At 42.3% G+C, this 24,122-nt stretch overlaps 3 protein-coding genes across 5 annotated transcripts in view; all 3 read left to right on the forward strand.

The window, feature by feature from the left end:
- Nucleotides 1–5,437, forward strand: part of mast3b (microtubule associated serine/threonine kinase 3b) — a 29,049-nt gene extending 23,612 nt beyond the window's left edge. For all 3 annotated transcript variants that reach the window (XM_068589489.1, XM_068589491.1, XM_068589490.1), the window contains 5 exons: nt 78–304; nt 484–606; nt 735–871; nt 1,243–1,427; nt 1,606–5,437. In XM_068589489.1, the coding sequence (XP_068445590.1) occupies nt 78–304; nt 484–606; nt 735–871; nt 1,243–1,427; nt 1,606–2,672 (1,739 nt within the window). In that variant the 3' untranslated portion in view covers nt 2,673–5,437. The remainder of the gene's footprint in view (nt 1–77; nt 305–483; nt 607–734; nt 872–1,242; nt 1,428–1,605) is intronic.
- A 506-nt stretch (nt 5,438–5,943) lies between these two features.
- ndufa7 (NADH:ubiquinone oxidoreductase subunit A7) lies at nt 5,944–7,756 on the forward strand. The gene is made up of 4 exons (XM_068589492.1): nt 5,944–6,020; nt 6,275–6,324; nt 6,776–6,913; nt 7,565–7,756. The coding sequence occupies exons 1-4, from the start codon at nt 5,970–5,972 to the stop codon at nt 7,650–7,652; spliced, it is 327 nt and encodes a 108-aa protein (XP_068445593.1). The 5' UTR covers nt 5,944–5,969; the 3' UTR covers nt 7,653–7,756.
- A 1,072-nt stretch (nt 7,757–8,828) lies between these two features.
- Nucleotides 8,829–23,674, forward strand: LOC137793600 (low-density lipoprotein receptor-related protein 8-like). The gene is made up of 13 exons (XM_068589866.1): nt 8,829–8,896; nt 9,670–9,810; nt 10,626–10,898; nt 11,807–11,926; nt 12,093–12,218; nt 13,161–13,326; nt 14,116–14,331; nt 14,783–14,901; nt 16,204–16,343; nt 17,665–17,806; nt 18,578–18,706; nt 19,409–19,569; nt 22,184–23,674. The coding sequence occupies exons 1-13, from the start codon at nt 8,836–8,838 to the stop codon at nt 22,217–22,219; spliced, it is 1,830 nt and encodes a 609-aa protein (XP_068445967.1). The 5' UTR covers nt 8,829–8,835; the 3' UTR covers nt 22,220–23,674.
- Nucleotides 23,675–24,122: the final 448 nt, after the last annotated feature.

The raw sequence follows: 24,122 nt of genomic DNA on the forward strand, positions 1-24,122 counted from the left end.
GTCATGATTCAAAAACCCTCCCTTTTGAGCCAGAAAGTTGTGGATTGTTCTGTATCATGTTTACCGGTTGGTTTCAGATGACTTGCCCGGCGGCCTCCAGCCGAGTCCCATCTCGCCGCGCTCTCTGTCCTCCAACCCGTCGTCCCGTGACTCCTCCCCCAGCCGCGACCTGTCGCTCAGCCCTTGCAGCCTGAGGCCTCCCATCGTCATCCACACATCCGGGAAGAAGTATGGCTTCACGCTGAAGGCCATCCGGGTCTACATGGGCGACAGCGATGTCTACACGGTGCATCACATGGTGTCGGTGGGTGTGGTGTCCGTCTCACAAAACACACAGCTTTTAACTAGTCCTCGGGCGTTTTTTTAAATGTCACGTTTCCATGTCTATAAAGTGCTTCTTATTTACTCTGTTGACAGAAAAGAGAAGGTTTTAAAATGTTATGTAACGCTCGACATCAACTCCTCACGCGCTGTTTTTAATAGAGTGTGGAGGAAGGCAGCCCAGCTCACCAGGCGGGTCTCCGCACCGGTGACCTCATCACCCACATGAACGGAGAGTCTGTTCATGGCCTGGTCCACCCTGAGATGATAGAACTGCTACTGAAGGTACGGTAACTCACTCCGACCGCTGTCCCAGGTCATCACTGCATTTGATATTTTACTTTTAGCTGAAGTTACTTTGTTTTGTGTTCGTGATACAAACCATCTTTTTGCTCCTCCTGTGAAATGTGCAGAGCGGCAGCAAGGTGGCGCTTCAGACCATAGCGCTCGAGAACACGTCCATCAAAGTGGGTCCAGCTCGAAAGACCAAACACAAAGGCAAGATGGCTCGTCGCAGCAAGAAGAGCAAGAGGAGAGATAATTACGACAGGTGAGAACTTGAGCTTTGGTTGTCGGTCGGTGTTACTCTTGTCTTGGTTACTTTGTGAGGTTGGTAACTGGTGAATGTTGGCAGATGTCAGTGCTCTGTCTTCCCCCAGTGTTAAAGAGCAACTTACACTGCGAGGTATGGTGGTAACATACATGTCAGTGCAGCTTTTTGGACGATACTACTAATACCACAACAATTATTCATCAGTAGTATGTATTTTTTTTAAATTCAGGATGCTATAATTATTCCTCAATACTCTGCAGATCCATGAGGTCACACAGAATACGCCTGAGCTTTGAATCCGTGCCACTGCCGAACTCCCTGAACTCCACGATACCACATGACCTGACCCTCGTTCCTTTAACCTCCAGGCGACGGAGCATCTTGAAGAAGCTGTCCAAGCAGAGCACCGTGATGCACAGCAGTCGCAGCTTCAACTCCGGCCTCCACCACTCGGTTTCCTCCAGCGAGAGTCTCCCAGGCTCCCCGACACACAGCCTCTCCCCTGGCCCTTCAACGCCCTGCCGGAGCCCCGCCCCCGACCATCAGGCCTTTGGTGAGCTCGTTATTCACGATGAAATGACACGTTTCTTGTAGTTCTTGACTCGAACGAGGCTTTATTTTAAATCTCATAACATCCATGGTCCCAATTTGAGCGTCTTTTGCAAAAATATTGAGGTTTTCTGCAACTTGTGGGGTACAATGTTTGAAACTGTTTTCCTCCTGCTTCCCAGAAAATAACTCTCCTCAGAGCACGTCTCCTTGTTCCAGCTCTCCCAGTTCCCCCGCCGCACACATCCGGCCCAGCTCTCTCCACGGCTTGGGCTCCAAACTCAGCACGCAGCGCTACACCAAGGTGGGTCGCCGCAAGTCCACCAGCAACATCCCCCCGTCGCCTCTGGCCTGCAACTCCTCCTCCACCCAGCCGCTGTCTCCGCAGCGCTCTCCCTCTCCGCTGTCGAACTTCGCCAAAACCCTTCACGGCTACCACGGCAAAACCCTGTCCCCGCCCACCATCGTCCGGCACATCGTCCGGCCCCGCAGCGCCGAGCCGCCTCGGTCCCCGCTCCTCAAGAGGGTGCAGTCGGCCGAGAAGCTGTCCGGCGTGTACCACGGCGACAAGAAGTCTTACACCTCTCGCAGGCACACGCTGGAGGTGCCGTTTTACTGCGAGGCCGACCTGCTGGGCGACTCGGAGGCAGAGGGTTCCTGCGGAGGCTCCTACATGGGAGCCGATCTCAGCCGGCTGGGGGGATACATCGGCAGCCAGAGGCTGAGGGACTCTGGGCTCGACCGATCGGAGCAGCTGGTCGTGATGCGAAAGCTCAACCTGTCGGAGCGCCGAGACTCCTTTAAGAAGCAGGAGGCGGTGCAGGAGGTGAGCTTTGACGAGCCAGAGGAGAAAAGCAGCAACACACTTACAGTGACCCCCACAGCTCCAGGAGCACAAACTCTGCAGCAGCAGCAGCAGCACAGGACAAACTGGGTGGTCACTCGACCCAAGACCAGCATAGAAGTGGAGCTGGAAGTGCCGCTGGTGAGGAGGTTCACACTGGTGCCCCAGATTGCCGTGCAGGGCTCAACGGAGAGCGAGCAGGACGAGTGGGAGCCGTGTTCGGACGGAGAGGAAACCATCGACGCGCCAGAGCTGGAGATGGGCGTCGCTTCATCTCAGCCACAACAAGCAGGACTTCTTCTTGGTGACCAGAGCTGCAAGCCGGCGGCAGAAACCGCCTCCGCTGGTCCTCAGTTTGGACTATCCACAGAGGAAACTCCACCAAAAGGGCATCTGAGGAAGTGACAACACACCACTGCACTCATTTTAACTGCTCATATCTTTTCTTTCAAGTCGTTCAGAAAGTTGTAAACTCATTTACAAATTCTGGCTGAGAAGAAGTTGAAGATTTTACTTGAATTTTTTATTTGTAAATATTTGCCTCAAGGCACTGCAGGCGTTCTGGTCTTATTTATTACTTTTGTCGACTATAATGAGTTGGTAACAGGGCAAGAGGGAAGTTCTCATTGGGTGAATCGCCAAAGCTCAGCATTTTTCTAATCCATAAAATGTGGTTTTATGTCTTTTGACTGGACTGTTTTTTTTTGTTTTGTATAAATGTCTATTTTTTGAATGAATTGTCACAGTTTGATAATGCTGGGCGTAATTGTTGTCGGACCAAAAGGTACAAGTTATTTTTTCTGTCAGTTTACATCTGAGCGGTGCCGTTTCCGATGATGTAACACTGCTGTTATATTGATCTCCACGACCTTAAGAACGACCTTTGGTTCACAATGTAAGCAACATGGTTGAGTCGAGTATTTTTTGATCTATTGTCAGTACGATACACTTTTTTTGTGTGTGTCTTTGCTTTGGCATTAGATCCTAGAAGAAGCTGTCAATGCTACTTAGCACTAATTAGCATGCAGGAAAAAAAAACTGCTGCAGTTTGATAGCTACTTAAAACTGGGAAGCTTTGCACATCTGGAACTCTTCCATCTTGCAACTATTGTTCATGAAAGATGTGGAAAGCATCAGCGTTGAATTATAATTGTCTGACGGAAGACAGATGTATTAAAAATATATATGTATATTTTTTTTAATCTGTTACTTATTCAAATTCGTAAAAAGAAATTAAGTTCTTCCATTCATTTGTTGAACATGTTCCTTGCAGTGTGAATTCATAGACCGGTCATATTTTACACTGAAACAGTCTGTTATGGAGGCGAGAGCTGACTCAAAAGGGGCGTTTTGTGCCACGATATCAGTGCATCGTCCTCAGTGCCGGGAAGCCGTTACTCAAAAAGACGTTTCCAAGTGTGTTTTTCTTTTTCCACACTTGTATCGTAACGTTAATTCTGGAGAAATCAGGTTGAGGGTGAAGTCCTGGATGTTACAGATTATGTCACTCTGCTTTGTTGCGACTCAATATAAATTTGGTGTGATGACATATCATTGAAATATCTCATTTATCTTTTTTTTCCTTCCCACTTTTTGACATCTGCAGACAGATTCAGCATGACTCTACCAGCTCTGTCACATCTGGTTCTACTCAAAGCATGCGATTTGTAGGGAAAACATTGAGCACCCAAGTCAAAGTCTGTCTTCAAAACCCTGAAGGGAAATATATCTTTATTTTTTTCCTATTATAAGATGTTTTGTACCTGGAAAAGTGTTGAATCATTGTGTATTTCTTTTTTAATCTTTTCCTGAAACGGTAGCTTTCGTCTTTGTTTTTACACACGAGCGTGGAAGACACACCATGCCGACAGGATCTGTTCCCACCTGCGTTACTGTGTAGTGATGTTTACACCAAGGGGAAACGTGCACTAATATATTTTGTAAGTGAATGTTAAAGGTAAATTGAAAATGGCAGAGGGAAACCCTTACATTGAATCCAAACCCAGGGCTTCTTTAAACAAATGTTTTATGTCTTTGTACTGTACAAATATTGATGTATATTTTGATAACAAGGATGTGTATAATTCTCATGTGTTGAAGGACTTGATATGCACAATGACAATTTCAGGCACCAGGATTTTTGGAAGTCTGGCGTGAGGGAATAAGCTGTTAGTATTTTTGGATGTACTTCCCAAGTTTTTAGATATATTGTCTTATTTGTCAGTGGCTTTTGTACCAATTTTCTCCTATTTCTAAAGCATCAGAATTGCTGATGTTCTTTAAGTCCCTCGTCGTCCTCAAATCTCACGACGACCTTTTACAGGGCGCTTTCGTCACGTCCGTGATCCACACGGAGAGAATATGTCGCTGAATGGCTCCGTTATTTTTCGCAGTGACAGAATTGTTTACAACAAACAAACGTGCTATGTACTGTACACACATTTTATATCCTGTGGCTGTGTATGATGTTGCTACCCTCTTTGATACCATGAAAGAAAACAGTCATAGGAATGACAGCTGTTTTGTTGTTCAGAAAGAGTAATTTATCACCAAGCTAAGAAGCAGCACGTGTGTTTACATGCACCTAAGTCACTGTTTTTTTGAAAATACACGTTTTCTTTGATGTAAAGAAGAAACAAGGTTGTATTACCTGGGCAAAGATGAGAGTAAACAAAGGTAACAACTGGATTTCAACTGGGATTTCTGTGCCATGTGGACATTGTAATATGGTTTCATGTGCACATTTTCATGAATAACGTCATACAGGGAAAGTAATGCTGCAGATGGATGTTTTTAAAAATATCCTTAGAGGTATGTTTGTACAACCTGTACTCTAAACTGTACTGTAAAAGGCTCCATATTTAAAGAATGCATCATAACACATACAATACAACAGTCGTACTTCCAAAGGCTGTAAGGTTAAAACAAAAACTGGAGCTCAGCATAGATTCTCAGCTGGTGTTAAACTTGCTCTCGAAGAACAAACTGTCAGGTCAAACTTCCTGTACATGTGCATGTGTTCTCGTGTGGACTTCTCTGTTCAGTGCATGCTGCATGAGACGAGCACACATCTGTAATACTTGATTGCATGGTATACCGGCGTTGTAGCCCTGTACTGTGTTTTCTTGTGCAACAAATAAAATTTGTATTTCTCTTTGACTCATCCTTTATCTGACTCTACTGGTGTTTTGTGTACGTTATTGTTCACCACACAGTACAGAGCAACGAAATGCAATTTAGGATCCTATCAGAAGTGCAATAGTAGTAAGTACAATATACAGAAAATAAGTTTTTCAGATAAGATAACGTTCCAAGTGGAACTGTAATATATAAGATTAGATGTTCCTTTTATTAGTCCCACAGTGGGGACAATTGCAGGATTTCAGCAGCAAACAGGGTAAAGTGCACGCAAGAGATATAGTAAAAAAATCCAAACAAGTAATATAAATAATAAATGGTAAAAACAATGGAACAAATCTATTTGGTACATGCAAGGCATATAACTAAATACAAAAAAGGACCATATATATCATTTCATAGAAATGAATATCAAACAAGTACTTTTCCCAGTGGTTGAATAAGTTTCACGAATAATCGTTTAAAAACTGCAGTTTCTCTTTCTAACCGCGAGGTGTCGCTCGCGCGCAGAGAACCGCTGTTTCACGTCGCAGAAGAAGTCCAGTGTCCTTCACAACAGCAAACATGGCGACTGCTACCACAATCATCCAGAGGCTCCGAAATTTGTTATCAGGGGTGAGAGCCACAACTCCAGACAAACGTTACACATATTGTGGAAGACTTTATACATTATCATTAGGTTATTTCTCGCAAAAAGAAAATTCTTAACATGACTAATTTAACCGGCAGGAGTTCCAAAGTCTAGCTAGCGTTAGCTTTGAAGACCTAGCCTGTGTTAGATGATAGCTAACGTTGCATAAGAAAGATGATTAACTAGCCAGTGTATGTGTTTTTATAGTGTGTTTTTCAGCAATGTGTTTCTTTTCCAGCAAAATTTGCAAGGCAAACTGCAGCTGAGATATGGGGAGATTGCCAAGAGGTAAGACTTCCTCCACTAGCGTTAACCTGAGAAACTATTAAGGCATCTGTATTCATTCAACTTCTCCACACAAGTGAAAGACAAAGACACTTGTATCGTTTCTTGCAACACACATAACCCAGTTAATAGTGATATTTAATTGGCATTGTGATGTAGGTTACTGCCTTGACACAGGTGAACACTATGGCAGCTATTTTGCTGCCTAAAAGTGGTCCAGTCTAAATCAGAAGAGAGAGAGAGAGAGAGAGAGAGAGAGAGAGAGAGAGAGAGAGAGAGAGAGAGAGAGAGAGAGAGAGAGAGAGAGAGAGATGCAATTAACACAACCAATGCACAGTCCTGGCAAAGAGAAAGTAATGGCGCTGCTAAAACTGCACTAAAATCCATTCTAATACTCAGCTGGAAGTACCTGCAGAGATACAGGTACATTCTGATCAAAGTGTGTTTTCTATAGGACGCAGGCACCACCCAAACTGCCGGTGGGCCCGAGCCACAAGTATGCCGGCAACTACTACTTCACAAGAGATGGACGCAGAGAGTCTGTACCGGCCACAGTCGTCATGTCCTCTCAGAAGGCGCTATCGGCTGGCAGGTAACGGATTCAGTCAGTGTGTTTTTATGTACAGTAATTATTCAGATTATTACAAAGTATTGAACCGCTAGATTAAAGCAGTGGTTCTCAGCCTTTTTTCAGTGATGTAATCCCTGTGAAATATTTTTTTACTAACCAGCGCAAAGCTTTCGTTAGTTATATTTTATTTACTATTTATTAAAGAATGATTGTTGAATGAATGTTGCTTTTACACACACACACTGACTCATGCAGTAGTTTTTGTTAAAAACTTTAGTCAATTCTCTTTGATAGAACTTTATTGTTTACAAACAGTTGAGTTTTCACTATCGCACACTGATAAGATAAAATATTGTTCTACATGCCATACTGACATTAAGTAAGCTAATTATTATGGCAGTAATGTGAGTAATATGTTAACAATAATAATGAAATTGTGTTAATGAAGCTATATTTATAGATGCTATATGAAGTAACCAATTGTAAAAGATCAGACACCTTCCAAAGATGCTTAAAGGTATTGTGTCATGTGCTAATGTTTCTCGCTGCTTCAGCGTGAAGTTAATTAAACAACTTGTTTGCATAAACGTACTCCTTTTGTAAGTGACATTCTATTTGTAGTCAATATTTAAGTAAGGTCGTAATGGTCTTGACCCTCCTGATCTCTTGTAGTGAAGTTGCTGAAGTCCCAAAGCTTCCAGTGACCCCGGGTGCTGTATATAAGGAGCCAGCACTCTCCACAGACCAGCCGTACCTCTGAGAAGCCGGATTAACTCCCTCAACATCAACAACCTGCTGTGGAGGCCTGAGCCCTGCGTGTGTTGGTTGTACAATACAAATTGTGAATAAAATATGTTCTATTTAGGATTTCTGTGGTTATTGTGGTCATACAAATATTAAATATTTTCTTACAAATCCTTGAAACAGTTGCATTGCAATAAAAACAAAAATAAGGTAAAATCCCATTACATGAAATATGAAATCAGGAGGTCTACTTGTCATTTAATTATTCTGGTTGTTGCTTGTGAGTTGGACCCTGGATTATATCCCATTGAACTGAAATAACAAACACTATAAAACAATTGTTTGTTTTTTGTGTGGTAAAATGACACTTAAAAGGTTTGTCAGTGACTTTACAGTCGGTACACGCACTGAGTTTACGATCATACTTTTAGTTTAACAACCCACGGGTCTTTAAGTAAAGTATGAGACACTATAATCTTCAAACTACATACCTTCACAGCTGCAAGGTCAAACGAAGCATTAATACACCTGCACAGGTTATTTAAATGTATCTCAACAGGTGTGAACCTGTTTAGACTCCTCCACTGACATCTCAAAGGCGTCTTTAGTTTAAGGCAGTAGTGACTATCCAACAGCAGCTACTTCAATCTGAGATTAGATCTAATCAGCAAACAGCTCGTTCCGACATTCAGTATATGCTGATAAATCGTTTGATGACAACAGTTACCGAATAAAACACTTTAAAGGTGAGCAGTTGTATGACAGAAACTGTTTATCCAAGACGTTGTGTAATATATTCAGTACCAGGAAACTACTCTTGAAAGTACACTTTTTAGTGAGAGAAAGTTGTCCGAGTTTCAAGGTCATGCTGACTTTCAGAGTATTTCAGTGTTTATCAGCGTAATAAAAACGCTAAAAGACGTTTAGGGAGGAAAACAAACGTAATTCGTATCACGTAACGTTAATTAAAACGACTATCCAAGTTATAACAAAAATAATTATAAAAAAAACAAATTTTTCGACGTCAACTAAACAAATAACACGCATGAATAAAATAAAGGACAAATAAACAGAGGCGACTTTAATTTAAATTGTTAAACTACCTCGAGCTTTGTATTCGCCTTCAGGCAGGATCAGCTCTTGCGTCATATCTCTGCGCCGCGCGCGAGCGAGCGATGCAGCCGTGGAGGACATCGAGCATGGGACACCTTGCAGGGTTATTCCTCCTGCTCACGCCTTTAAGCTGGTGTCCTTTTCGTGGTAAGCTGCTGAAGTTACGTGTGAGTGTGTGACTTTATAAAGAACTGCGTGTGTTAAAGGTTTGTGTTCGTGTGTAAACGGAGGGACGCACTCGGTGGAAGTTTACGGTCGAGCAGACCTGTCAGCTTGAATGAACCACGCAAACACACGACCAACTTCTGAGAAACACTTGCAATGTTCTCCTCGTGGCTTAACACATGTGTAACGTTGCAGGTTGCATACGTACGAGAAAAGATTAAAAAAGAAGAGTTATTCCATGCATGCCCCATCGTGACATCGTGCATTTTCATGTGTAAATGGGTATGCTACACCATATTTACATAAGCATCTCTATGTTACATATGTATTTTATAATTACAGTCATTTGTAAGTGAAACTGTTTCAATCTAGCTTTGTAACTCAGTGAGTTAACTCTGAGATCAATTATTGAAATAACATTTTAAACAGCTGGTTACTTCTTCAGGTCCAGACAGTGTGATGCAATTCTAGTTAAGAGGTTTTATTTTATAAAAATAAAACCTTCAGGATTACCTCATAGGCTTTATGTCACCACATGACATATCAGACGATGATCATGTCTTTTTGTTGTTTGACATATGATATATTTTGTTTCTGTAATGACATATTATTTTTTACAAGGCATAGCATACAATATGTAACCTATAGATTAATTATATCCTTTTGGCTACTATGGAATTATTATATTGTCTTTTGCGATGCCTTTCTTATCGAGTGACACTGCACATTAACAGTAAATTGTCTGTTTTTACAAGTTTCAGGTGCTGCAGTTCGTCCGCTGCCCGCCTGCCACCAGCAGCTGGAGTTCAGGTGCAGCGATGGTTTGTGCATCCCGAGACCGAGTGTGTGTGACGGACACGCAGACTGTGAGGACGGATCAGATGAACAGCACTGTGGTGAGAACATTTACACACACGCACACAAAAAAAGGCACTCCTTGATAGTTATGTAGTCATATGAGACGAGAAAAGGCAGGTTCATTTATTAAAGTACATTTTAACAACAAGGCAATTCACGGTGCTTCATGTAAAACTTGAAAAAAAAAACATTCAGACAAGAGATGAAAGAAAAGAAAAGCAGTTTCTGCTCTATGCATCAGTGGCTTCACCAACACATCAAAGTCTGAGCAGGGTCACACAATCACCATCGCTAATTATTGTGTTGCCCTACACTGCCGTATTCAACATACAGTATTGTGTAATGCAGTGTTAGCCGATTATAACTGACTCTTGTCTCATTTTCCTGCCCTGTTTGGCGAAAAATACCATTGCAGATTTTGCTCTTTTAATCCCGATGAAGTAATTAGAGACTTTTTAATTGAATTCCAGAGGGATTTGGTGTTGAGCATGAACCACAAGTTGCGTAACTTTAGCAAAGAGAAAGCTCTGTGATTAAACATGAACACTGTCGATGTGGGGGATGCCAGCAGGTTTGAATATCGGCCGTTTTACTCGAGATGTGAGACCTGAAAGTCGCTGCTTTGAACGGCAGCCAGGAAAATGTAGGAAGAACAAAATGTACTTTCCATCACTCAGAAGTGCAGTTTGTGGTCTTACTGGGATGCAGTGGGATTAGAGCTAGAGGGATTACATATGCTCTGATGTTAGTGGTCTGAATGAATATTTCACGAACTATATAATGTGAAAAAAAACTTTTTGAGAGCTTTACAGAGTTAGTTGCTGATGTGACTTGTGCCTCTCGCTCTTCACAGGTCCGTTTTCGTGTAGGAAAGCCTCCGGCTCTTTCTCCTGCGGGCCGTCTGACGTCTGTCTTCCCGAAAACAAGCTGTGCGACGGGCGAAGCGACTGCAGAGACGGACGGGACGAGGCTCCGCGGTTGTGTAGTCTGTCCCGACCGCGCCCGCAGAACTCTCCGGCGTGCGCGGCGTCTGAGTTTCGGTGTGGAGATGGACAGTGCGTCCGCCACAGCTGGAGGTGTGACCACTCGCCGGACTGCTCCGACGGCAGCGACGAGGACGACTGTGGTGAGTGACACAGCTTCACTTCTCAGTACATGATGCAAAATATGTAGACAATCTCATTCAAACACTTTGGGTCTGAGGCTGTTTCTATTTGGTATGTAGGGGAATCTTAATAATGCTGCATACAGAGGATTTTGTACTGTTTGGTGAAGGCTCTTTCCTGTTCCATCGTGACAATGCCTCCGTGCACAAAGCCATAAATAAATGATCTTCATCACCTGACGTCAGCGTACGAGATAAAGGCGGTGGTGCACGACTTCAGTCTCTCCTTTAAAATTATTTATGTTGTTGCGCTTCGTCGTTCACATGAAAGCAGCGGGAGAAGAGCGGCGTGGAGGTCAGGTCTCAGACGTAGTAGTTGCTCTTACTCGCCAGCAGAGGGCGATGTGGCGCCGCTCCATACCGACTCTACTTCACAGAAAAGCTTCTCGCATCTTTAGCTGCTGAAGTTTGCGGATGACACCAACCTCATGAGACTCATCTCTGGTCTATGTACATTTCTTTCATATAACATTAGTTTTTAAACACATCTGAACACTTTATTTTTTTACTTAGGATGCCATTACGTTTTTCAATTCTGTATAGTGCAAAATCACAAATACAACATTTGCCTCAGAGGGCTTTACAGTCTGTACACATGACATCTCACATCGGATCATGAAAAACACCCCAAATAGAGAGTAAAACCCCGTTCATAGGAAAAAAAGGGAAGAAACCTTCAGGAGAGCAACAGAGGAGGATGTCATGTGACCAGAACGAGCAACAGATACAGCACTTTACCTGAATATGACAGAAACTATTCATTGCCATGCATGTAACTCAAAAAACACCGTTTTGTATGTATGCATCACATTTATCATGCTGCTCTTGTAAGAATCCACTGACGGCGATGTAATGTTTTGTGTTTGCAGATCAGAACGAGTGTCGGGTCAATAATGGCGGCTGCTCCCATCAGTGTGTGGACCTGCCGCTGGGTTTCCACTGCGACTGCCCCGACAACATGAGGCTGGTCGGGGACAGCCAGTGTGAGGGTGAGCAGCAGCCTGATGGAGCAGCTTGGTACCTGTTTGACATCAGCAGTCAGAGAGATTTGTCCTGACCTGACCTATCGCACCCTATTTACTGTCGAGTAACAGGAACCGTACTTCCATGTGCATCCTCGAAACTCTTTTTTTAATGGTCCGTTCCTTCGTCTAGATGTCGACCAGTGCCTCGAGAGCGACGTGTGTGATCAGCTATGCGTTCACACGAACGGCAGCCTCACCTGCCGCTGCAACGAGGACTACCGGATGAATCCAACAACCAGAGAGTGCAAGGCCAAAGGTGAGAAACAAGTTATCAGAGCATCTGGGAACCGGTCGGCGCCGCCATTGAAAAGTTGTTTACCTTACCACAGAGATCCTGACTTTGAGCCAAAGACCTTCCTGCTTGTGTCTGTTCTGTTTGTAAGAAGTAAAATGGAACGAGTGGGGCAGGAAAATACCTCAAGGCCTACCTCATGAGACTACACAACACGTGACGCAAAAATCCCTTCATCGCAGCTATGAGGATTGTTTTTTAAGTCTCGCAGTTTGCACAAACTTTAAATTGACATTTTTATTCATTTTTGACGCCGGCATGTTACAAGTTTGCACGTAAATATGTATTTTTTCTGTATTCTGCAACGCGTTTGTTCTGGTTTGAGTGCTTTCAGTCAAACCCTGTTCCACCTTATTGCACTTGGACTCATTGAAAGAGAACACTAGCATCACTGTTCAGTGTGGTTCTTCCATGTTCTTTTATTATTATTATAAAGTTTTAATGACTGATCTCCATGAAAGATCCTGTTTTTTACGCGCTCAGAGTCAGGGCCGTTTGTATGTCTTTAGGTGAGGTTCCCGTTTTTATGATAATACACGCGCCTTGCTAGCAATAAAAGCTGTGCCATCTTCCCGTCGGCCATGCTTCATTACCTTCCAGGCTGTTTTGCACCTGTGCCTCATAACCATACCATAATAAAATACACGCAATACAAATAAAACTGCGCACCTCGTTGCCACAATATGTTAGTTTGATACTCGTTTGGGATTAAGGAAATTAAAACGACAGCAAAACATGTCCGACACGCCAATTACTGGCACACAGTGTCAGAATAAGTACATCAAGTAACAAGCATGACATGTGACAACAAGCATTGAATGAAGACGGTAACACAAGTTCAGGACATCTTCAGACGTGACACATGAACAACTGTATGTGTTTTTCTTCTTCTGCATCTCCTTCCAGGGGATGAGGCTCAACTGGTTTTCACCTCTTCTAGAGGAATAGGATGGATCAGCATCACCGGCTCTGAGAGCAGGGAACCAGCGCCACATGTACTGGGACCGGGCCCGGTGGCGGCTTTGGCTTCTAATCGAACGCTGTACTGGGCCGGACGAGGCTCAGTGTACAGGTGACCGAGCCGACGCCACCACACACCGCTTTTACATCGCCTCACAAACGCAAAGGAAAGGAACGTTTAGTTGTGTAGCACATTTCAACAACAAAGCGGTTCAAAGGGCTTCACATAAAAGCGTCAAAACATAATGTGGAAGAAAAAACAAACAGTTAAGAACAATCATTAAAACAGTCAAAAAGCTGTGGCAGCAGGATAAACAAGATAACTGGAGTTTGTCCCACTTCCCCTGATGCAGCCCAAAACTTTCCCCAGAGATGATTTCACCCCTGCCTTTCATTACTGTTGTTGTTATCATTATTAATATTATTATGATGACGTTAAGCTTTCAGACAAGTTCTCTTTCTGATCTTATGATCTGCGCTCAGACAGATGGAGAGACACAAACTCCTGGTTCGTTGAGCTTTAGTCTTCTTTTGATATAATTGTTCACTAAGAAGAATCTAAAGGGTGGTGGCTAATCCTGCTAACATAGTTTCTCTGTGTGTCGTCACACACGTGAATCATTTTATTCCCCAGGCAAACTTCCCGTACGGGGTGTGGTACATTTGACTGAAAGTCTTTTGACATATTAACCAACAGATTTATTGAATAAAAGTAATCGCTGGGATATTGAAGCGGACTAAAAAACACATGTTTGTAGTAATTTGGTGAGTTTTCTGAGTTTACAATCACAATGGGAAGAGATGAATGAACCCTTTACAGGATGCAGTCATGTATTGTTGGATGGATTGGAAACCATGTTTTGTGTTACTGATTTTTAAAACTACTTGGATGTTTTTCCAGAGTTTCTGTGGATGGAAAGACGGAGGATTCGGAGTTGGTGCTGACGTTTCAGGGCTCCGCGTCGGGCCTGGCGGTGGACTGGATCCACCAGCTCCTCTACTGGACCAGTACGGAGAGCGCCTCCGTTAGCGTCGGCCTGCTGGACGGTTCGGCTCAGCGCCGGCTCATCACAGGACTGGACCATCCCTCGGCGGTGGCTGTGGATCCTCTGCAGGGGTAGGACGGTCCAGGTGTTTCCTTTTCGCCAACAGTCAACAACATCCTCGAGGCGGTTCAGTGCACTCGAGTCAGCTGGACTATGACCATTGATCATATACGATCTGACTGCTGTCGTTAGATGATGTCGTGTTGTTTAGTCGTGGTCTTCAGATTACAATGTTTGCTTTGAAGGTTTAACCCCGGCTTCACTTCCAGTAAAATGTGGTTAGATAAAATATGTTTTTTTTTAATATATTTACCCACGGAAGGGTGATATGGTACAAACGTACAATACATTCAACAGATGGCAGCTGCAGAGTGATGAAAGCGACACGTTTTGTTCTTAACTTCAGCTACAGACGCAGACGGCAAGCCACGAGGAACAGACAGGACAAGAACCTTTTAAAAAACAGCAAGAATATATTTGCAAAAAACAGCATTTTTCACTCTGCTGTGTCTGTTTTCTTAGGCTCCTCTTCTGGGCTCAGTGTGGCATCGCCCCAAAGATCGAGAGAGCTAGCTTGGACGGTAGCGACAGGACGGCTCTGGTCGTCTCCTCACTCCGCCGGCCTGTCGCTCTCTCTCTGGGTACGTCTGACATTTCACAGAGATAAGGAAAGCGACTTTTTTAAAACATGCTCTAAGTCAGGGGTCACCAACCTTCTTGAAGCCGAGAGCTACTTTGAGGTACAAAATAATCCGAAGGGCTACGTGTTTGATACAAACTTCCTGAACAACAAAGTTGCACAGATCACCTTCTTAATTTTACTATATGTGAACTGTCTGATCACATATCAATGTTAATTATTCCTCACAGTAATTATTAACAATTTCCACAACAATGATGGTAGAAAAAAATGTTTTATCACTTTGTTAGAAAATAAAGTTATATCCATGCAAAACACATAATATTTAGTTACTACTAAATAGCTTATTGTGGAAATCAATCAGCTATTTTTGTGCTAAACAAAACAGAATAAGTGCAGATGTGTGAGCATCAGGTTGCATCAGTGGCTCAGTGTGCAGCTTTCCTCTACACATCTTTTTAAAACAGGGTTGTAGATTTGATACGTACTCTCAATTCATGCTTAATGAGCTGAGCTCTGTTTTCTGATGAAAGACGCAACAGCAGAAAAGACCTCAGAGATCGCTTTTATCAAAATGACAAGAATCGGCGAGTCGCGCATGCGCAGCAGCCTGTTAACGGCGTATGGTGAACTTTTAAAATCATCGTTTCCTCTCGCGCCCAGAGACTCTCGATGGAGTCAGAAACGTTGTTCATGGAGCTGCAGGCTGCAGCCTGTTTGTCTTGACCCGCATGAACGAGAACTGATGGGCTTTAAAACTGATAGCTGGTAGCTTAAAATACTGTTAGCTTAATGTAGCGTGTGTGTGTGTGTGTGTGTGTGTGTGTGTGTGTGTGTGTGTGTGTGTGTGTGTGTGTGTGTGTGTGTGTGTGTGTGTGTGTGTGTGCTCTGTTCGTGCCCGTGTTGGGGCGGAACTCCGCTTCTTGCGATACAGAGCAGAGTTTTAACGTGACCACGGTCGGTTGATAACTTTTTTTTTTTTTTTTTTGCCGAATTTTTTTTTTGCCGAATTTTTTTTTTTTTTTTGATTTTTAGATTACGTCTCGCGGGCGACTCACGTGGTCACTGCGGGCGACTCACGTGGTCGCTGCTGCAACAAGGTGCCAGCTGGCAATGTGTTGGCTGCCTCTGCTCTAAGTGTTTATGGCTATGCAGATAAATACCCTCAGCTCCCCTTTTTTTGAAAAACAGGAACCTTATGTATGCCTCTAGCAGAAGTTAGCTGATGCCATCACAGCTCAGTGTTGCTCAATGTTACTGCTCATATGATGATTTTTTGGAAAAAATGGTGTGTTTTTCCTAGATATGCCTCGTCAACTGCTGTACTGGGCCGACCAGGGCATGAGAAGCATCTCCAGAGTAAATCTAGAGGGCCGTCATCGCAAAACAGTGGTAGAGTCTAATGGATATCTTGACCGGCCCTTCGGACTCGCTGTGTTTGAGGTAAAAAAAATTTAAAAAAACAACTCTATGATGGAACGAAAGCTGGTGTTCCCATAACAGCCAATGCATCCGGGCTTTAGCCGCACATTACTGTGAAATAAATGTTGAATACTGCAGCATGAAAGCAACAAGGCATATATGATGGGAATCCCGTAACCATCGCAGTATGCAGGACAAAGGGAAGAACGGACTCGACTCCTTTTTTATATCAAACCTCTAGAAATCCTTGAAGGTGCAAAACCTCCTAGAAGTCACACATCAGACAGTTTGCTACACACACCTCAAGTGTTGAAGACGGAGCCCAAAACAAGTGTGTGACTGTTTTAAAATGCAAAAAGAAAATGTCTGTTTGCTGATTGTATGTGAATCCCATTATTAATATGTTGTTCTTAATCCTTAAATAACCTTTTTATTGTTCTCAGTAATATTGACAACATACAGAGAGAAAACGTACAAACAGACGCAACCAACACATCAGGCCGGACACTAAAAGACATCATGTAAACTAGGTTGTCTCTTTGGCTCTTGTTCAAAATCAGTTTCCTGTTTCTACTTTACTGAGTGTTTAAAAGTGATATTTTTGTCTCTCCTGGCCCGTTAACCCGTTGAACTGTAAAACCAATGTTGTCCCCAGACCTCGTTTCCCCTGTTTGAGTCGTCGTAGGAACCCCAAATTAATTCCAATACTTGTGTTTATTGTATGTATTTGTTCTGCAAAGTCTTGGGGGAAAAGAAATTATCTGCAAAAATAAAAAACAATTTAAAAAATGTTTTGATCCTAACTATGAACATCCAGCATGATATGAGCCAGATTCCCCCAAAATGCCTGCTGGAGCGTCAATAAGACACCTTTATGGAAAGATTAGGAATACAATAAAACAAAGTCTTGGCCTGTTAGGAAGGAGTTTCAGTCAAAAAACTGTGTCGCTCGGTTCAAAAATTAGAAAAATTACGTATTTTATGTCAAAAAATTGTCTGAATGGGGCATGCTGGGACTTAAAATGGCCGCGGGAGGATTTTCACGCACGGTTTCCAAAATGTTAAAACTGCAATCCCATCTATACAAATCCATAACCACAAAATAGGAAGACATCTATTTATTATGTAGTTGTCCCCTTTCTTTCTTTGCTTCTCAGCATAAACTCAACATCCACCAACGTGCTGACGAATTAAACTTTCATCTATCGGTTTGAGGAAGGAAATGGATTCCAGATGTTTGTTGGACCTCGAGCCTCTCCACGTGGCGCGTAGATGAGAATACTTGATCCAAGTTTTCCCTTTTCAAACAACAGCTCTGCTCTTTCGGTCCGTTCTGCTTCAGGGTTTCGTTTACTGGAGCGAAGAAGCGACGCGCTCCGTCTGCCGAGCGAGCAAACACAACGGCGCCAACCTGCGAGTGCTGCTGTCCAACGTCTCCTCGCCGGGCGGCGTGGTCGTCGTTCAGCCCGTTCTCCAGCCGAAAGGTATGATTCATCACATGGATCAAACCTGCACGGCTCACACTTTACAGGGCTTTAGAGACGGGGGGTTTTAGTTTAGTTTTTTAAACTAAAAGAAATGACCCTAAACTCTTACGCTGCGCATGCTGGTCACATGACATCTGTTGCTTCTGTCCATCCTGGAGAGGATCCTCCTCTGTTGCTCTATGAAGGGTTCTTCCCTTTTTTTTTTCCTGTAAAAGGAGTTTTACTATCCTTATTTGGGGAGTTTTCCTGATTCGATGTGAGGTCCTGCTACAGGACGTCATGTATACAGATTGTACAATAAAAACATTTTTAAGAATCCTTTATTAATCCCACAGTGGGGAAATTATTCTCTACATTTTACCATCTTTAGTAATGAAGGAGCTTTGTGCTGCTGTGAAGCTCTGGGGCTTTAGTGTCTTGCTCAAGGACACTTCAACAGGAAACTATAAGGGGGGGAAAACAGGGATCCAACCGGCTTCCTTGCTCATCTTTTTGCCAAGTATGAGTTATTTTTTGCACATATATAACTTTATTTGTTTTAACAAAGTGTTTGCACGTGTTATTTTTTGTCAGATGAAGCAATCTGGTTCACTTGAAAGGGATTTACATTTTCTTTAATTTATTAATTCAAAAGAAATGGAGTCTCAAAAAGTTGGACCATTTTGTTCCCGTGTCGTTGAGGCCGAACATTTTGCTTCCTCCAAAGTGACGTTGCTTTAGTCGCAGTAATGCTGTTACTTACTAACTACTTATTGTCTGGGTGCTTAGGTCCATCTGAATGCGGTCAGACCGGCACGGTGTGTGTGCACGGCTGTGTTGTGCACCTGCTGACCGAGAGCCTGAAGTTCAGCTGCATCCCTTCAGACGCCACGTTTGCTGGAATCCTCGCTCTTATCGGTGAGAAGCTTTTTTATCGTCATGATATTGTCAAAACCTTTTGTTCTTATCTCCTTTTGTTGCTGGTTTTTGCACTGGAAAAAGCTAGTGTTTAAAAATAGCCAGTTTCCTGTCACACAGATTCTGCCAAATGAAATGGTTCAACAGAAATACACTTTGGCTCTTTAGAGTTTATTACCGGCATGTTTTCAGGCTCAAATATTGACTTTTTATCTTTTACAGACAGATAATGTTCGCTCTCAGATTCCCTGTTGGTTGCAGTCTCCCTGCTGCATGAGTTTAGTGTAACGTACATTTTTCTGCTGTGAAGTTCGGGATATAACGATGATGTCGACATGCTCACAACCCGATGAGTCATGGACATGCAACAGTCAGAGCAACTCATCCACGTAGTCATTTTGGAACATGTTTATAGCTGCAATTAAAGTCAAAGAGAAAAGCAAGGCGTTCAAGTTACAAGCCTTTGTTGGTTTTAAGTTACATGTATATCTACTTACTGAGTTCATCATGTAGGGTGTATTTCAGTGTGAAGAGAAATACATTATTAGAATGATTGTTTTTTACGTGTTAAATCAAGTTATCTCTATTCAGCCTCCTTTTGGTTTGTCCTCTGAGGAGCAGTATGTCTTCAGATGGCCTTTGTTACGTCTGAAGAGGCTCCAGAGAGTGATTTAAATGTGTGTGTGTGTGTGTGTGTGTCAGTGTTTCTCAGTGTGCTGCTGGTGGGACTGGCTCTGTGGTGGTGGAGAGAGGAGTTCAGGCCGATCAAGTCTCTCACCGAGCAGAGCTTCTCCCTCAAAGAGTCCCAGGACCCGCTCATCATGCAGGCGCCGCACACGGGTCCAAACACGTGTCTCATCAAGGTAAAATAAGTTTGGACAAACACACACAAAAAAAGCAGACACACACTCCTTCATTGGTCGTCAGAGAGGAGATACCATTCATCCAGCAACACGAGTACATTCTATATATATATATATATATAGAATGTGTATATATATATAGAATATATATATATATATAGAATGTGTATATATATATAGAATATATATATATATATATATATATATATATATATATATATATATATATATATATATATATATATATATATATATATACACGCTTTTAAAGAGGTGTTTATTTTCCACCGTGTGATTATTTTGGAAGCTGTTTACATGGTAAACTATAAAAACAAACAGCTGTTCAAAGATGAGAGAAGAAGACTTTTAAAAGTACAGTAAGTCTCTTGAATGTCTTTCCTCTTTTAAAAAGGCCCAACTCAGATCAGTTTCTTGTTTTGAGAGGTTTCCTCTCATGAACAACATGTTCTGGTGATGTCACTGAGTTGTGTGTGTGTGTGTGTTTACGTCTGTGTCTGTGTCGCTCTCAGCAGTTAGACGTTTGGACAACTTTTTGAATTATAATCCTGATGACTGTTGTTTGGCTGCTGACGATCAAATCTGATCACAACAGAAGTTTATGGCGTCTTTATTAATATGACGGTATTTGTGGACGAGGTTTAGTTCACACGTGGGTGGATATAGTGAGATAAATAAACTGTGCTGTATACAGACGTACGTTCCTTCATCTTCTTGAAGTGGCTTCACCTCCAGAGGATTTCTTTGAAGCTTGAAGCAGCAAAATGACTCGATGCCGCGTCGCTCACATTGTGAAAAGCTTTAGAAGAGGAAAGAGGAGCTTTATCGTTGGATCGACTCCAATGTCCAACTTTTATCTCAGCTTCATCCCAGCAGATGATTTAGCATCATTCACAAAGTTGACAGAAGTGGAAGCAGTGAGTTTATTGCTGCTGGCTCGTCAACAGATTGCCCCCCCCCCTCCCCCGAGGCAATAAAAATAACCTCAACCGCATTGTTGAATCAGGATATGAAATTAATAAACAAACAAATCTCAAAAAGCATTCTTTGGAAATTGTGGTCACAGTTTTTTTTGCCAACTGAAATCCAGTTTTAATAAGAAATATTGAAGAAACATTCTGAGATGCACACTAAATATTATTAACATGAAAGTAGATGTGAAAGGTGCAAAACAATGAACACAGAGCAATAATAGATGCATATGGCAAATAACAGTACTTTAGTGTATATATTTTAAAATAATTGTGAGGCAAAGGCCCCTGCTGAGCTGGTTGTAATGTGTTTTATATAATGTTTCTTATAACAAATTATGTTTATTGGCAATTTTCGAGCTGTTTGTGAGAGAACCGTGATGTAAAAGCTGCCGTCGGTGCGTCGTGCGTCTCGGAGGAGAAGCAGCTGCTCGTGAGTCACCGGATCCACGTTTCCTCCTCAGGAAGTCACGCTTTCCCCAAATGTGTGTGTTCATTGTTGTGCACGTTATTCATTGTGACCACGGTGAGGAGATTGTAAAGCACGACGAGACAATGGAGATTATTTTATTCTTATAGGTTGCTTTAACTATGTTTTTATTTGTTTTTACTATGTATATATTGTCTCTGTGGCACTCTGATTTTATTAATTCTTTTTAAGGAAAAGTGCGTTTAAAAATTAAATGCTTTAATATTAGACGTAAAAATTACAGTTTTGATTTCTTGTCAGGTTAAATGTAAAATCTTTGTCACTTAAGTAAAATAAAAACTAAAAAACATCAGCAGTGGCAGGAAGCCTGAGGAGGATCTGTAGTAATGAAAGTTCTGCAAACATCATGAGACGTCTGTCGATCAGGCAAAGCAACCCGTTAGAAGAATCGCCACCAAAATCGCCCAGAAATGATCAGATTATTGGTATTCATACATTACAATTCAGTGCATCACCAGAGTCAGTGGGATTCGTCCTCTGGGGACCACGAATGGCTTAAAAATGTCACGCCGATCCAATAGTTTGAAGTTTTGGACCAAAGTTGCGTCCTAAAGGTCCAGGCGACCCTTTTGATCAAAAGCTCTGGAGATTATTTTAAATCTGGAGTGAAGTCGCTTCAGCAGAAGCAGTAAAGATGGATGACTGCAGCCTGCAGACCTCTCCTCTCTTCCTCTCTTCCTCTCCTCTCTTCCTCTCATCTCTCACCACATTTCCTGCCTTTGTCTCCTGAAAGGAGGCTCTTGATGGCCTGAAAGCGTTTTGTGCTCCAGCGTTTAAAGAGATGAACTTGTGGGTTGTAAATGTGTCGACACAGCGCATCACGTTAAGAGGAGCTGAATCTTCCCCCCGTCCAGTCTGACTGATCCAAACCTGTGATGGAAACAAAGCAAAGTTTACAAGCAGCAGCGGCGAACTTTTTAAAATGCATTAACTGCTACGTGACGGTTATCTTTTGAGTTTTGAACCACTGGTCGAACTTAACGAGACATTTTAAGATTCCTCTGGGATTTCAGACGAGCTATTTTGTTTGACGTTTACTGCAAAACAAATGTTTATTAGCTGAGTGTGATTTTAAATATGCAGACGAACACTCCCATCAGGTCGAAGGCTAAGCCGCGTGCTTCTCTCTCGCCAGGAAACGCTGCTTAAGCTGCACTTGGACGGCGAATGAAGACACAGACCGGACTCCAGCGCTGCCGTCTCAGCCCTCGCAGGGTAAAGTCATGAAAGAAAGGACATGTTGGTAAATACCAGAGTTTAAATGAGGACAAAAAGATTTCAAACGGTTTGTTTTTGAAGTTTTACTGTCGGTCCTCCAGAGGGCCGCTGCGTTGATGTTGATGATTTTTTTTTTTTTAATCGTTTTGAACAAACGTACATCACATTTTTGTGCTTTGAATATCAGCACAGACGACATGTTTGCCTTGTTTTAAGAACCCTGTTATGAACCATTATTTTGTTACAACTGAGTTTCAGTTTGACGGTTTTGGATTATTTGATGAATCGCTTGTTCATTTGACAGAAAATATATTTTTTTATCAAAGTCAAAATGTCTTGAGCTCGTTCACGCTTCTGCTTTTCCTTTTTCTTCTACGACAACTAAATATGTTTTGTTTTCGGACTGTTGATCGGACAAATCAAGCAAATCGAAGACTGCCCGATCGATTTAATTGATAGCGGCACCGCAGATTTTGGATTTTATTGCTAAAAGCACTTTCCCTCCAAGATTTATTTAACATAAATGATGTGACTTAAAAACTGGCGCTCTGCTAGTTTGTTCTTGACCTCAGGAGTTTCACATTATCCTAATGGCAGAGTTCATAGTTAATTTGGTAAAATACACTTATTCCCTTTTCTTGCCAGGAGTTAGATGAGAAGATTGACGCCACGATCTAACGATCTTTTTGTCTAAATCCCGGCATCAGATGGTGAACGCACATCTTTACTCTCATTGAAACACTGCCTTTTGTTCTGATCAGGTTCCTTTTATGAGCTTTAATCCAACGTGCAGTTCCTCTACTTGTCTTTCATCAGTTCTCATGACCCTTGACTCCAGTAAATGTAGGACAGGGTTGCGCACAACGAGCTGTAAATTGTTCCACATAGTCAGAAACTAAAATGCAGAATCGATGTGCCTATTGATAACCTAATAATGAATAAACTTGAAGTGGCCTTGTGAAGTTAAATCAATAGAACAATACACATCTGCAGAAACACTTGTAGAAATCTGTCATTGTAGCACCTTTTTGGATAAAATCCTCCATGGATTAATATCCACTTTGTTACTCTCTCACTTTTTTACTGAAAACTACTGCTGTTGTTTCTTTGGGCTCCATCAGGCAAGAGGACAATGTCACGAAGCTCCATCCTCTTTTTCTTTGAATGTCGGTTTGAAATAATCTGGTACAATGGGAACAAAATGTGCTTTTTCCGTTGGTGAAAGTCCGTTGGACTGATATATAAATCTATTTCAATAAGTGAGCGAGAAGTCGGTGCTCAAACTGCTGAATTGTGTGGTTGGTATTTATTTCTAACAAAAAGGTTTTATTTATTTTCGGTCGGCATTAAATTGAAGTGTTGTACTTTTATTTGCACCATGAATAAAAAAACTGTCAAATGCTGTAAATGAATGAAATAAAGTATTTTTGCTTTTTTCTTTCCTCCAACAAATTGAATTAATCATAATTAGACGTTGAGACTTCTGAGACGATAACATTTCAGGATGTGACCTTGACTGACGTTTGTTGTTGATTAACCAGTGTGTCAACGCAATTTATTAACCCCACAAAGGAAATTGTCTTTGAGTGTTCACAGTGAGCAATGTACATGGTGACGCAATCAAGAAAGGTCATGATAAAAAATAAATGACTCATTGGCCTTGAGAATACATTTCTCGTGCAAAAAACGTTGAACTCTATCGCGCATCACGGCGATTTGTGTTCATTCCTTAATCCCGCTTTGTGCACATGATCCCGACCGTGAGCTAATTTAGCACGAGAGCGGACGAGAGCAGGTGGCAAACGGCCTTTTGTCCACGAGTGGAAGATATTTCTGCGGCACGCCCAGCGTGGACG

Source organism: Clinocottus analis, unplaced genomic scaffold (assembly GCF_023055335.1).
Source record: "Clinocottus analis isolate CAN_PGR_092001 unplaced genomic scaffold, fCliAna1.0.p SCAF_23, whole genome shotgun sequence".
In the NCBI taxonomy this organism is placed as follows: domain Eukaryota; kingdom Metazoa; phylum Chordata; class Actinopteri; order Perciformes; family Cottidae; genus Clinocottus; species Clinocottus analis.